At 46.3% G+C, this 14,693-nt stretch overlaps 1 protein-coding gene across 4 annotated transcripts in view; it reads left to right on the top strand.

The window, feature by feature from the left end:
* Nucleotides 1-7,705, top strand: part of PAMR1 (peptidase domain containing associated with muscle regeneration 1) — a 59,802-nt gene extending 52,097 nt beyond the window's left edge. For 3 of the 4 annotated variants that reach the window (XM_074149358.1, XM_074149361.1, XM_074149359.1), the window contains 4 exons: nt 1,076-1,142; nt 3,272-3,504; nt 4,887-5,182; nt 6,655-7,191. In XM_074149358.1, coding sequence (XP_074005459.1) covers nt 1,076-1,142; nt 3,272-3,504; nt 4,887-5,182; nt 6,655-7,191 — 1,133 coding nt within the window. Of the gene's footprint in view, nt 1-1,075; nt 1,143-3,271; nt 3,505-4,886; nt 5,183-6,654 lie in introns of all 4 variants that reach the window. The other variant, XM_074149360.1, reaches the window with a different exon arrangement.
* Nucleotides 7,706-14,693: the final 6,988 nt, after the last annotated feature.

The raw sequence follows: 14,693 nt of genomic DNA, 5'->3' as shown, positions 1-14,693 counted from the left end.
ACATCTTTAAATACTTTGCTAGAAAGGGAATTATGCTGTTGACCTGGAGCTACTCTGAGCATGTCTGAAACCCCGAATGGATGAATGAATTTGGGCTGGGGAACTGCCAAATTCATTTTCCCACAGCAATTGTTTGACATATTTTAATGGATTTTTTTTTAACTGAAGTAATGATCTTATAGGGAAATAAATCTGTCCCTGGGGAATTTGCTTTATTTTGATATTTTAGATGGAAATATTCTCTCCATGAAGTGCATAATCATCTGTGGAAAGCATCTTTATTGATGTTGACTTTGATAGTGACATAAAGGTTAACATATACAGTAATCACAAAGAGCTAGATATTGTTAAATCCCACAGAAGGCAAGTACTCAGGCATACAGATACAATCCATCCTGCAAGATTCCCTTTCTTCCACTGTGCACAGCAGGAAGGAGATCCTGGCAGAGTTATTCGAACTGGTAAACCTGAATATTTTATCCTGCTCTTAAGTAAATAAACTGAGTATACAAAATTAGAAATCCTGAATCTCCCTTCTGTTATTTTGTGCATATTCAGGTAGCTCTGAGGTGTTCCTTTGAATCAGTCTCCAGCTCCTTCCAATGGGTGGACAAGCAAACAGATTCTTAGAAATCTGTAACATCCTGCAGCCTTTCTCTGTATGCCAAGTCACTGGGATTAGCTGTGTGTGCCTACACAGATGGAAATTATTTTTTACATAAATCAATTATTGCAAAAGTTTGCTCAGATTCCAAATCATCAGCTGTAGTGCTGTAAATCTGCTGTTCAGACAAACTGATGGACAAATCTTCCTCCATGGCTGAAAGTGCCAGTGCAGATGACGCTCAGTTGCTTCCACTGTTGTAGATGGGATAGATCTGGCGATCTGTGGGGAAGGATTTTTCCAAGGCTTTAGGTTTTAGGGCCTATCTTTATTTTAATGCATGTAAATTACTGCCTCTTTTCTTAATCCAGTCACTATAGCTAGTGAGAGGAAAGAGTGGAAATATGTATGAATCATAACACTTGAGCTGTGAATGTGGAAAAGTACTGTGCAACATTATATTTTTTCTAGCCTGCAGAGAGCCAAAGATCTCTGACCTGGTGAGACAGAAAGTGCTTCCAATGCAGGTTCAGTCAAGGTGAGAATGCAATATCTCAACTACAGTTTAAAGAAAAAATATGACTGCTTTTCCCCTCCTCTCCTTTCCACCCTGTGTGTTTACCCTGCCTGAGCAGCCATTCCTACAACTCCACTGATAACCAAGCACGAGAGCTGCCGGGAGGGGAGCTCTCATGGGGCAAGCTGCCGGGGGCAGTCAGGAAGAGATGCACGGTTAGACATGTGCAAACTACTGGGCAATGCCGGAATTAAGCTTGCAAGCTTGTGACAGGCCATGAGAACAGTCCGAGAACAGTTTCTCTGGGGCTAGTGATGTGTCTAAAAATATGAACATGCGCCATCTTAGTGAAGAAATGAGTGGAGAGAGCACAAGGAGGGAAGGGGATATAGTGATGTCATCCGCTCCCGTTAAGTTTCACCATCGAAAGCCATATAGCACAACTGATACAAAGTTGGGTTTGAAGGGGCATGGGGGAGAAGAGGAAGTAGAGTAGGAGGGGAGAAAGGAATGACAGATTGGACCCTGTCTGGGCATACCCTTCTGCTGATTTCTTGAAATAAGCTCAACCTAAATTAGTTATGCTGCAAATGTTCAGGTTCATTTTTTTCCAAGTAGTAATTTCTCATTTCAGGGTATTTTTTTTTCAGTACATGATTCGTTTATTTTTAGATGCAGTGCAAGAACTGTCCTCATCTTTGGTCTTAAGAACAGCCATACCAGGTCAGAATAAAGGCCCAGGTCAAGCCATATCCTGTCTCTGGCAATGGCCAGAAGCAGATGCCTAGAGAAGACTTTGGGAACAAGGCAAGAACGTACTTCCCAAATGCTCTCCCACCCCCCAGCTCTGTGATGTATGGTTGTAGAGATGCCCCTGAAAAGGCATCAGGAGGCTTTAGTAGCCACCAAACGATTTTTCTTGCTTAAATTTCTCAAATCACTTTTGAACACAGGTCTTTTTTGGCTAAATGTTTCAGAGACTAACACCAGCTGTATGACAGCACATACATGCCCCCACCTCCATGGCATCATGATGACATCTCATATTTGTAGACTGTTTTTATCCCTTGAAGTAGGATCTCCATTTCATAGATTAATAGTGAGGTAAAGTGTGGATTGTGCAGTATTGCAAGGTCACATGTGAGTAGGGAACGGCGGCCTGGCAGTCAAAACATGACCACAGCAGTTCTCATCCTTCTGCCAAAATACACGAAACTTGCCATTGCTCTCGTTCTTAATAACAGCTTTCCTGGAGTGCTGTTTGTGCCTCACAGGTTCTATGTGACAAAGGCTCTGTGATCAAAAATGGAATCACGACATGAAAAAACATTCTTTTGGCTTTTCTGGATGCAGGCAGTACCAGAAATCTCAAAGGAAATTAATTTCCTGCTGAATTTTTCAGACGTAAATTGGTTTTTTTGGAGATATGTGCACTTAAGTGTTACAGCAAGGGACACTTCCTAAGTGATGAAGATTTAAGTATGACTTTAGTCAAGCTTATGGTCCATATCTAGGCTGGCGCATATATTTATTTTTTTAATTATGTGCCATGTTTCAGCTAATCAGTACAATTTCTAAATGGAAGCTGAGCTATTATTACAATTATAAAATCTCTGTGGTGAGGCAATTATCTCTGTTAATTGCTAAATCAAGCAACTTTATCAACATGATTTAATCTGAATTGATTCCTAATACTGCCTGTTAAAATGTTCACTAGACAAAAGATGTGCCTAACTCCTCTCTAGTGAGAATTAATTATGGCAATGCCAACTTCCACTGTACTTTCTTTATTTAAAAACATTGTATCTCAGTCCTTTTGTGAATGGCAAAAACTGTTCCACATTCAGAGGCAACTGGTTGCAATCCAGAAACTGTAAAATGAAGAAAAAAAAAAAGAGACACAAAGATAAAATTTATAAACATATGCGTATTTGTATATTTGCACATATATGTATATGTAAATAAAATAGCTGGGATGCAAATGAGAGTATTGCTAAACTATGTTGAAATTATATTTTTGCCTTATTCTTTCACAAGCAATCTTCATATGCTTTTAAACGATACGTAACACAGCTGGTGATAAAGCTATGGTAATTATCACTTTTATAATATTATTACTATTACCTTGTGGGTTTTGTGCCTTGAAACAGGGAAACACCTTTGCATCAACTTTACTCGTCTGCATTCAGCAAGCAAAAGCTTGAAATCTATCCAACCAAGAAGCCAACACTTCCATTTGGAGACCTGCCCCCAGGGTACCAGCACCTGCACACACAGCTTCAGTATGAGTGCATTTCCCCTTTCTACCGCCGCCTAGGCAGCAGCAGGAGGACTTGCCTGAAGACTGGAAAATGGAGTGGGAGAGCCCCTGTGTGTATTCCAAGTGAGTCTCTGAGAGAAAAAAAAAAGCACACATATTTGGGTGGGTGTGGGAACAGGATGGGTGTTCACCTTAGATGGTTAGGGAGTCCCAGCGATGTAGGCTGCCCATGCTTCCAGCTGGGAGATAGGAGCAATAAAGCTTGGAGGATATATGGCTCTTTTTATCCATCTGTAGAACTTGTACAGTTGATGGTAAAGGGATCAAGCTTTCAGCACTGTAATTTACCATCCATTTTTTTTACTCTTTTATTGAGCAAAAGATGTAGTGAGTTTCTCTCCTGCTTTGAAAACGTTTTCCTACTATCATTTTGGTTTTCCTGTATTATTTACTGCAACTGTGATTTTTCTTTCATCTCTATACTTTGGCACACAGCTGGCAAAAACATCAAAGTTTAAACAACAGAATGGAGAGTTTGTGTTATAAGGAGGGTCTTCCTTTAATACACCCTGCCAAGGCAGGGTTCATAGTGCAGACTGTAAGTCCAGGTAAAATCTTACCCAAAGCTAGTGCTCAGAGTAAGGGCAGAAACATCACGAGATTTGGTACAACCCACTACTGACATCAGGGAACTGTGAACAGTAGATCCTAACATCAAGCAAGTTTTTAGAGTTCTTTTTTGTGGTGTTGCTTTGAGATAATCTCATGTATTGAAAAGTATTTCGTTCAATCCTTTTCACTGCAGGCATGCACACACACATCCCAGGGAAAAAATAATGTCCTAAGGGAGAAATGTGACCACATGATGTAACTCTTTCAACTGAAGTAAACCTTTCTGAATACAGATTTTACCCCAGGTCTGAGCCCGGGTATTATATTCCTAGAACAGGGCAGAGCGTTTTCTTTTCCCCAGGATGGCTATTAATTTAGACGCATTTCCTTCAAGGTTTTTGCTGCAAGACAAGTCTGTTCTGATAGGCATGAACTCATGTGCTAGGGTCAGTTCTGGGAGAGGACCTCACAATTATTCTGTGATGGTCAAGGGTGAGTTTTAGTGTACCTCTGGCTTTATGTTGTTTTATTATAAGCAACAATCAGGGCTGGTCTTTTCATTTCTTTATGCAGTCGTCTCATCATAGTGCAGCTTGGTAAGGTTGTCATGAAAATTCACCTGCTCAGGTGCTAAATCCACGTTCCTACTTCAGCCAGGAATTCAGATAATAATAGAAAAATTGGAAGTTTCTTTTTAAAAAAAAAGCTATATAAAATACTTCTATACTATAATTTTGCAGGTTGGAGACAGAGGTTAATTAGAAAGCTGTCCCTCATGCTAACCATTGCAGTTTGTTTTCTTGTGGCACATTCATAAGCAGGAATCAAGAGTGGTATTCAGATTTTTGGGTGGGGAAAAGGCATTACCTCATTCTTGGTTCACGTTTCCTCAGTCTGTGGAAAAGCAGAAAACATCACCCTTCATAAGACAGTGACCTCTACCAGGTGGCCCTGGCAAGCGGCAATCTATCGGACGGCCAATGGAGTGAAGGAGAACAGTCTCCGGAAAGGGGCCTGGATCCTTATCTGCAGTGGGGCCCTGGTGAATGAGCGCACCGTGGTGGTGGCAGCTCACTGCGTCACTGACCTGGGCAAGACCATCGTGCTCAAGACAGCAGAGCTCAAGGTAGTTCTGGGGAAATTCTACAGAGATGATGACAGGGATGAAAAGACCATCCAGAACCTGCGGGTGAGTAAGTCCGCTGGGAGTGGAAAATGATGAGCAGACAGATTCTGATCACATCCATCTTGTATGAGGAGAAAAAGGTTTACCTTTGAGCAATATATTGTTTTGTACACTGTTCTTTGAAATGCATCTCTAGAGACTCAACTGACAGAACTGTCATGGCACTAGGAGGGCACATGCTGTAGTGCATTAAATGCCCCTGATGCTGTCCAAGTCATATGTTCACCCCCTAACACAGATCACTAAGAAAATAGCTCAGGTTCTGTGGGCCATATCATGAGTGATATTACTAGAAACAAAAAGTGGAATAGATGCCCGCTATTGTCAACAGTGATTAGCATAATCTATGAGGGAAACACTTGTGCTCTAGATCCTGATTTGACATCACGAGAGCATTTCAGATCTCAGCCCCAAGGCTGTACAGTTCTAAACTCAAAAGAAGTTGAGGCTCCAGCTCAACTCTGTCTGGCTGCAGCTTCAAAAATAGCACCTCAGACTCACCAGAGCGGTTTATTTTTTTCAAGTAAAAATAGAAAGGCTGAAGCCAAAATGAGGAGAAATAGAGCAATTTTGGCTGTGTGTCTCTTTTTCAGGGGGGTGGTGGTATGCGAGTTAATTAATGGATTTTATCTAAGAAATCATATTTAATTTGATTCTCTGCCCCCCCTCCTTTTTTTTTTTTTTTTTTTTTTCAGTTTCTTTCTCTAGTTCCAGCTTTTTCAGGCTTTTCCTGAAAGGAAATATATTATTTTTTACAATACTTCTGCAGCATTCTGGAACTCACTTCCTATTTTTCGGCAGTTTATTAGTTCTCTATTGGTAAACCTCATTTAAAAACATTTGCCTGCACTGCTTTTTTTTTCTTTTTCTCTCTTTGTTCTTTCTCTGACTTCACAGATTTGTTGTTTTCTCTGTGGAGCACTTTTGTTATATAGTATGTTTTATCAAAGACATAGTGCTGCTACTTCAGCTAATGTGTTCTTGTAATGTTTCATCAAGGTAACTAGCATTAAAGGTTTGGCCTGTTACATTATGTCATGTATTGCTAGTATTCTTTTTTGGTGGGAAGATGGATGAATTTCCATAAGAAAATAACATTTTAATTCAAAGCCCCTCTCTCCTCCTTCAAATTCTACAGGCCTAAGATGACATAGCAGGTAAAATCTTTTCAGTAAACATTGGGAAAACTTGAACTGCACATTAACTCCCCATTTTGCTGAAAATGTCCTTGACTGCAGTGCTTCATGGGGTAAAAACTGTCCTAAAACCCAAGCCATAAAAAAGTCAGAAGATGCTCGATCTCTTTGCATGTTCCTCATTTGAGTCAGCACTGTGGTGAAAGACCAGTTTGGGAGTGGAGGGTAGAGGAGAAATATGCAAAATAAACTAACAAGTAATGTAGTAGCATGGACAGAGTGCTGCTGAATAGTCATTGCTATTAACTCTGCAATTCTTCTACTCTGTTTCCTCCCCAGATTTCTGCCATCATAGTGCATCCCAATTATGACCCTATATTACTTGATTCTGACATAGCTATCATAAAACTCTTGGACAAAGCCAGAATCAGCAGTCGTGTTCAACCCATTTGCTTGTCGTCCTCTCAAGACTTGACTTCAAATACAGAGGATTTAAAAATAGTGGTTACTGGCTGGAAGGTATTGGCTGACATTAAAGATCCCAGATACAAGAATGACACAATCCGCATGGGAGCTGTTCGGATGGTGGATTCACTCTTATGTGAGCAACAGTATGAGGATAACGGGATACAAGTCAGCATCACTGACAGCATGTTCTGCGCCAAACAAGATCACACAGCATTTTCTAATATCTGCCCTGCTGAGACTGGTGGGATTGCAGCCATAACTTTGCCAGGAAAAGCATCTCCTGAGCTAAGGTGGCACCTGATGGGATTAGTGAGCTGGGGTTATGATAAAACTTGCAGCCTAGAACTCTACAGTGGCTACACCAAAGCTCTTCTCTTCAAAGACTGGATTGAGAAGAACCTGAAATAAAAAGCTGTGTCTGGAAATGGCATTTTATAGCTATCATAATATCTCTCTCGGTCTCTGCTGCTTTAGGCCTCTCATCCCAGTGATGAGCCACCTGTGGGATAAGGTTAAGGAAGACAGCCTGGTAATTTGTCCTGGGATCAGATGTTCCATGAGGCTGCTTTTATTTAGCCCATGACAGAGGGCCTTAGTGCATGAGAAGTTTTGCCATATTTAGCCTATCTCCCCTGGTGGGAGGACGATGCTCTGCTCCCGAGTCTGACGTACAGAGCAGGACAGCAAATTCTGACTAAAATGAATCTGTAGTGTGGAGTCCCCTAGAGAAATCGACAGTGAGCCTCTCCCGAAGATCTGTGAGACTGAGTGGATTAGGAGGCTGGAAAGAGTAGTCTGAGTTCATAACGATGAATGAGCTTGTTACGGTATGTGCTGTCTGTATTGCCATAGTACAATGTAATCTTTTTCCCTTCCAATTACTTTACACATTTAAATAAACCATGGTTTGTTTTTTTAACCTACATACCCATGTCTGACATCGTCTAGATTCCTTGTTGCTTTATCTGTGTCACACTCTAGGGACTCTCTACTGCCCTTGTCTATTTGCATCTGACTCTCACTTGGGACTCTTCAGGCACACTGAAAGGCAGAATTAGCATAAAATTCAATTACTACATAAATAAGAAGATTTATTTTTCTTAATATATCCAGTGCTGCTTTGTTGTGCATGAACCATTGCAATGAAATGTACAGGGGAATTCTCTCCCATCTTTTATTCTGAAGAGATGAAAACCTGAGACATACTTTCAAAAGCATTTCTCCATGTGGATTATTTCAAAGATCTAGGAAAACCTCAGGAAAACTCTGGTTTCCATCAGTTCACATACTTTTGTGGCGAAACAACTCCTCTGTAACTCTTCAAGGTGAAGAATAATGTCCAGGTCTCACACTTAGCAGAGGCTTTTCTTGACTGGACTGTTTGACATCACAGTGTAAGATTCTCCCATTGGGCATGCTGTCTGGAGGAGAGACTTTGGTCTTCACATGGTCCTTCATCACTGCTCTTTCACTAAATCATTCTCTATTCAGTTGTGGCTAAAGATTAGAGATGGGCCCCAGAAAAAGCTGGGGAGGAGGAAGAGGGGAATGTCTCTCATTGGTGATGACTCCTGGATAAGTCATCTATGGCACCCTGGAATTTGTAGGACCTCCAGATTATTGTAGTGCCCAAACCAGCTCACAGCAATAGCTGGATGTGAAGGCTGGGGATCTGATAAAATGACTTAGTACCCTCACAAAGAAGGACTCGGATCCTGCAGTTGTGTTCTGCCTACTGCACGGCTATGGCAATTGTAAGCTAACAAGTCTGATTTCAGCTCGGATTCTCTGATGCTGTGAAATCTTGCTAAGAGCTTCTTAGCGTTCAGTAGTTTCCACCTACTTTTGAATCTGAAAATTGCTGCTAAAACGACAATTATTATTGGAGATCATTCCATGTAATTTATTTCTTGCTTTCCTGGGCTGAGTTAATGTGTTATGCTTATGCACTTTTCTTATTTTCGCTGGCAATAGGACCAGGCGATGTTGCTTGAATCAAAAAGCTTAAGGGCTACAACCAAAGTATATTGGTTCTCTTTATCTTGTTCGTCAGCCTCCTCCTGCCAGGATATTATGCATGGCTGACAAACCGCGTGACAACAGCTACAAAAATTCTGAATTAAATGTGAAAAATAAGATGTGTTTCATTCCTCATCTGGGAGGAACACGTGCCAGTGAATGCGTGCTACCCCCCTGCTGACAGAAGGGGTTAGAGGAAATTAGGTGACAGTTTTGGAGAAGGGCAAACTTGCAGAAAGTCAACATGTGTTTCTTCCTAACACTATAGACAAAGAATGAAATGAGAAAGGGATAGAATTGTTTATTGGAGCCTGGCTTGCCTGGTAAGAGCTCTTCCGTGATTACATAAAACGACAGTCTCTACACTCCAATGGTAAGAGAAATTATCTTCTAAAACAGAAATCATAGAGGTCTCTGAGCTGGTTTTTCTCAGGTGTGACATTGTGACTGCGTTGCTCTCCGAAGCATTATTGTTCTCCACTGCTACAACTGAGCGAGAAGAAGGGGCCCTAACTGTTGTTTTTTTTTTTCCCAAGATTTGTCCTGTAGATAACTAGGCAGTCCACACAGATCTGCAAAAGTCTGCTTTAATTCCAGCTTTAGCCCTCACTCTTCTCCTTTTACTAAAGATAAGCTATGCCTAGTGTTTACTGATCTTCTAACTCCTCCTCAGTGCTGAACCCTGTCCCCATTTGGCTTCAAATGCCTCACAGATCTGGCAACTAATAACTGAAAGTTCCTGGGGCTGGGCAGCAACAATAAAGCTGTTCACTGGCTGTAGGTCACACAGAAGTATATTCTTGAAGAGAAACTTGAAGGAATTAATGGAAAATCACAGGAGGATTGCTACAGCTGTGCGTGTGCAGAATTCAACCCCCCTTCTTTGTGCAGTCATGATGCTCTTCAAAGAAAACAGAAGCAGAAAAATGGTGCAGCTTCTCTCAAACCCCAGGGTTCAAATTTTAGCATAGTCCTTTGCAGAAAGAGGAATTAGCTGCAGCATTTGGTTCTACTTCTGGACCTCAATGATCTTTGAATCCTAGATTCAATTCTGGCTAATGTCTAAATGCAAGCATAATGTTTTATTTCTATTGTTATATGGTATATGTATTCAGGGGATGTAGGGATAGGCAGGCATATCAATGTATCTGAGCAGCTGCACCATGCCTAGTATTTGTAGAAATTACAAATCAGCTTGTCCATCCTGTCTGGCAGGCTGACCCACAGCAGTTCCATACTTACAGCCTGAGCACGACAAGGGTTAACATCTAACGCCAATAATGAGGAAAAATAGGGGACGAATGGTTGAAAAAAAAACAACCTGTGAGTTGGCATCACTAATCTCTTTGATAGCTAGGATCTATTTTTAAGATACAAAACAATTTCAAACATCTCTTTCTAAACAGGTGAGGATCTATGCCATCTGTTGGAGAAAGGGTGTGAAATAGCACAACATGGATAGCAACACATTTTCCCTCCGAGGAAAAGAGCTGTGTGTTCTGGAAAGATATTGCTATGAAAAAAAAAAAGAGAGCAGTCTCTGCATGGCTTACTCCAATGGATTTACACTTGTCCCTTTGTATGTTTTTGAGGCTCAGGGTGTATTATATTCCAAAACAGCCAGGGTGCTTAGCTGAAAAATAGCTCTGTAAGGAAATGGACATACTGAAGTACAGGTTCTTGTCAGGCACACCCTCAGTGACTCTAATGGAATTGCCCTGGTAACTTGTTTCCCTTGAAAACCTAAGTCCATGATAAGAGTAAAAGAAATGTGTATTTGATTAGGACTAGGGATGCACACTAAGATGCATCCTGCCATTTTTAAGGACAGATACTGGAATCGGCTTGGCTGCAAGAAAGGTGTGCCGGAGGTGTGGGAGAGCGGCAGGGTCAGGCAGCCTTCGCTCCGCTGTGCATCCCCTGCAGCCTCGCAGCTCCTTATCCTGGCAGGGAGCTTCCTGCGCGGCTGCTGGCTTTCTGTGCCGCCTCTTCGGCGAAGAGGGAACAGGCTACAGCAGAAAGGTTTGTTCCCTGTGGAACAGGACATCAGACTTGGATGGAAAGACAGCACCAAGCTTGGCAGGCAGCGCCTCGCCTGGGGAAAAGTGAAGCAAAGGTGCACAACGGTCTTGACAGGGCATGAGTGTCCCCGCGGCTACGAAGGGGATGAGGGCTTCCTGCCCTGCTCCGCACGCAGGGCCTGGCTGCAGCTCGCAGGCCGGGCAGGGGGCTGCCAGGCCAGCCTCTGGCTGGTAGCAGGATCTGGAAAATTCCATCATAAACCACGCTGCGGTTCCCAAGAGTGATGAGGTGAGGAGGAGGGGTGGCACCAGGACATCCCTGTGCTCTCCTGCGAGCCCAGCTGCGGTGAGTGCCCACCCAGCCCTCCCTGCTCCGAGAGGGGCCTGCCAGGGCCCTCCCGCCCGCGTTCCCGGCGGCTCCTGCCTCAGCACGGCCGAGGCCCCGCAGCGAGACCCGCCCGCGCCCCAGCAACTCCCGTGAGGGCCCCCGCTGGCAGCGGGACCCGCCCGCGCCTCAGCCTCCCCCGCGCCCCTGCCCCGCAAGCCGCGGCCGGGCGTGGGCGGGACGGGGCGGTGCTGAAGGGCGCGGCGGCGGCGGGCGATGCAGGTGCGGACACGGCGCGGGACGCGGCCGAGGGCGGTGCGAGCTGCGGTCACCCGCGGGATGGCGGCCTCTTCCCGGGCTCTGCTCCGCCGTCAGGCTGAGCTTGCGGGGACGCCGCTGCCGGGCCTCGCCTCCCCCGCCGGCGTCCCGCCGCGCCAGCAGGTGGAACCTCCGCTGCGGCGCCGCCCCCGCCTCCCCGGCAGGGGGCAGCACCGCGCCGCTGCCGGGCCGAGCCCGGGCGCCGCGCGTTCGGTGGGGCCGCGCCGCACTTTGCTCGCCGCCCGCCACGGCCTTTGGGTCCCGCCGCGGCCGGCAGCCGCACCCGCGCCGCCCCGGCGCGACAGAACGGCTGTCGCGAAGGGCTGAACGGGCCCGGGCCGTGCAGCTTCGGGAGGCTCCCGCCGCGGCGTGGCGGGGCAGGTGCCGGGGCTGCGGGGGGCGCGGTCCGGCGGGCAGGTTGGCGGTGGCGTGCCCCTCGGCCGGGCGGCTGCGGGACTCTTCTCCCGCCGCAGCGCCGGCCCGCTCGCCAGGGGACATGAGGGGCATCGGGGTGGTAGCCGGACACCCGCGGGGGGCGCGTGCGAATGTGTGAATTCGGTCCTTCCCGTCGCTCACGGCCGGCCGCCCGCAGTCCCGGCGGGGCCTCACGCCGCGGAGGGCCGGGCCTGCCCCGGGGAGGCGGTGGCGGTCGGCGGCGAGCGGGGCAGGTCGCGACAGCCCTCCCCCTGCGAGGGGCTCGCCGCCCTCCGTCCCCCCTCCCCCGGCTTCTGTCAAGGAGCGGTTGGGGGGATTTATAGGAGTAACAACGGCTCGTGATGTCAGCCCGTGCCTAAAATAGAGAGGGATAGACTGCAAATCCACGGCTCGAGGGCTAAAACCTTCCAATCCAGCCTCAGCCAACGCCGCGCCGATGTGAAGTCGCCCCCACCTCCCGCACACACACACACACGCACACACACACACACGCACACACACACACACGCGCGCACCCCACGGCGAGGGGAGGGCGCCGGGAATCGCAGCCCAGGTGCCAGCCCTTCCGGGCCCCGCCGGCCACTGCTGGGCGGCCGCGGGGCAGCAGCGCCGGTGCCCGGGCGCGGAGAGCCCTCGCTGGGGCGGCGGCGGGGTGCGGGAGAGCCGCGGAGCGGAGCTGCCGGAGCCTCGCCCTGCGGAGCCCCCCGGATTACAAGGAATTGCGTGCTCCTTCCCAGCCGCGAGCGAGGGGTATCCCAAAGAGCCAACCTCCTTCGCGCTCTGCTATCCAAAATAATCCCTTGGACTCTTGAGAAGACAGGGGGGCTTTCGGGACCATGGCATCGACAGAAGGGTGAGGGGGACCGTCTCTTGGGAGGGAGGAACGGGAGGATGGGAGGGGGATGGGGGGGTGTCCGGCATTGTGCTTTTGGTAACGGTTTCCTGTCATCTGCTTCATTGTTAATCCTTGCCCCTCGCCGTTCCCTAATGGAATAATTAGGGAGCTAGAGGAAACGAGAAGCAGACGAGCCCGATTTAGGAGAGGGAGAGAAAGCGAAGAAAGAATTTCAAATATGAGCCACTGGAAAGGTTTTGTTTTTCCTCCCATCACTTCTTTATTTAACCCCTGGAGGACAGATCAAGCTTAAATCACCTGCCTGAAAGAAGAGTCCAAGTGAATGGTTAAGTTGGAGATGAAGGGGGGAGCAGCCTCCTAAATATAATAATAACAGTAACCAATAGTTCAAAAAGAATTGAGGAGCTCTCCCCCCACTTGCCCCTTAAAAAGACAACAAACAAATCCAACTTCTTGAGGAGTTTTGCAATTCTGCAGTTTTTTGCCAAATGCATTACAGTGCTAGCAAGAGAAATGCTGGGACGGGTGAAGGGTTATACAAGAGGCTTTAAAGCAAAGCAAACACAGTTCAGCCCTGGTAGCGTCTCTTGGAAGGAAACATTTCTCCCTACCTGTGACAGGCTTGTGAGGATCAGCCGCTTCATCGCTCTGGTGGGCTGGGGGCTTGTTTGGTTTAACTGGTGGTAGGAAAGGAAAGAAAACGTTTCTTTGATCTCTGGTTGCCCTCTTATAATACTAGCTAGTATTAGATTGCATCTGGTGTGAGCCTCCCCTTTATCCCTGGATGTTGTCAGGTTATATCAGCATGATCTGCTCTGGATAGGACTCTCTGAGGACAGAGTGCAAAAGGAAGCTCTGTTTATATTGCTTTTGTGTCTCTCAGGCTGAAAGACTTGCTGAGCTGATTTAAATAACCTGACACGGGTCTGTGAGGGTGTGCACGCAAGTGTCCCGGTAGCTGGACAAAGGAAGGAGCTGGCTCTCTGCAGAGCGGCCACCGAGGAGTTGGCTTGGGAGGAGTGGAAGGTTAGAAAGTACTAGCTTGGGTTGCTCTAGAAAAAGGACAATCCCCCAAGTCTGACAGAGGGCAAATCTGTGGGGCTTTTCTGCCTCTTCACAGGACTGTGACAGAGGTAACTAACTTATATTTGCTACTGCCTTGCCTTCACAGGGAATTTCTGCTCCAAATTAGTACGCTCCTGTTTCGGTAGCAGCCTAGCAGTTTAATCTGCCCTGTAGCATTTCCTCTGAAAATGAAATCACTTAACTAGATACTGTCAACAAATAATTGGAGCTACGAGGAAGAAGCTTGGAGATGGAGGAACCAGCCTATGTCTGTAGGGTCGCAGCTCTGCCTTCTCTGTCCCTTCTGTATCTTTGGACTTGGCTTCCCCCTGGGTGCTCCGGTCACCCGCTGTTTTCATTCCCACATTGGGGGCTGTAGAGGTCTATGCTTGGTTTGGATGTTTGGGGGAATGTGCGATCTGTTGTGCAGGGGTTTAATAATAGGAGACATGATGAGGGGTGGCTGTCTTAGAGGGATTTGTCAACTTCGGATGAAAGGAGGTTTTAAATGTGTCTAGAAAGAGAGGTGCTTTTAAAAGATGTTGGTTGAACAGGTGGGCTGAAAAAGATCAGAGCGCCAGAAACAGGAAGGCTTCAATAGATGTGTGCTTTTGCTTTCCTTACTAGACAGAGCTAAATTGTCAGGGTGAGAAAAGAAACAAAAGTTTAGGCTTTGCTTTGAAACTTTTTAGGAAATTTACCTAGATTAAGACAAGCTGAAACTGTTTATTTGTTATGATGATAGCTGAAGGAGGTGTGGAAAACAAGTTGAGCGGGACACATTTCACTTGTCAGTCCCTTTTTACTGGTGAGAACCTCTTCCAAAACTGAATTGTCATCTTTCCCTCCCCTCAGGTGAAAAGCTGAGGAT

The sequence above is a fragment of the Numenius arquata genome, chromosome 6 (genome assembly GCF_964106895.1).
Source record: "Numenius arquata chromosome 6, bNumArq3.hap1.1, whole genome shotgun sequence".
Lineage (NCBI taxonomy): Eukaryota > Metazoa > Chordata > Aves > Charadriiformes > Scolopacidae > Numenius > Numenius arquata.
The sequence above is the reverse complement of the archived record's forward strand: the minus strand, read 5'-3'. Positions and strand labels throughout refer to the sequence as shown.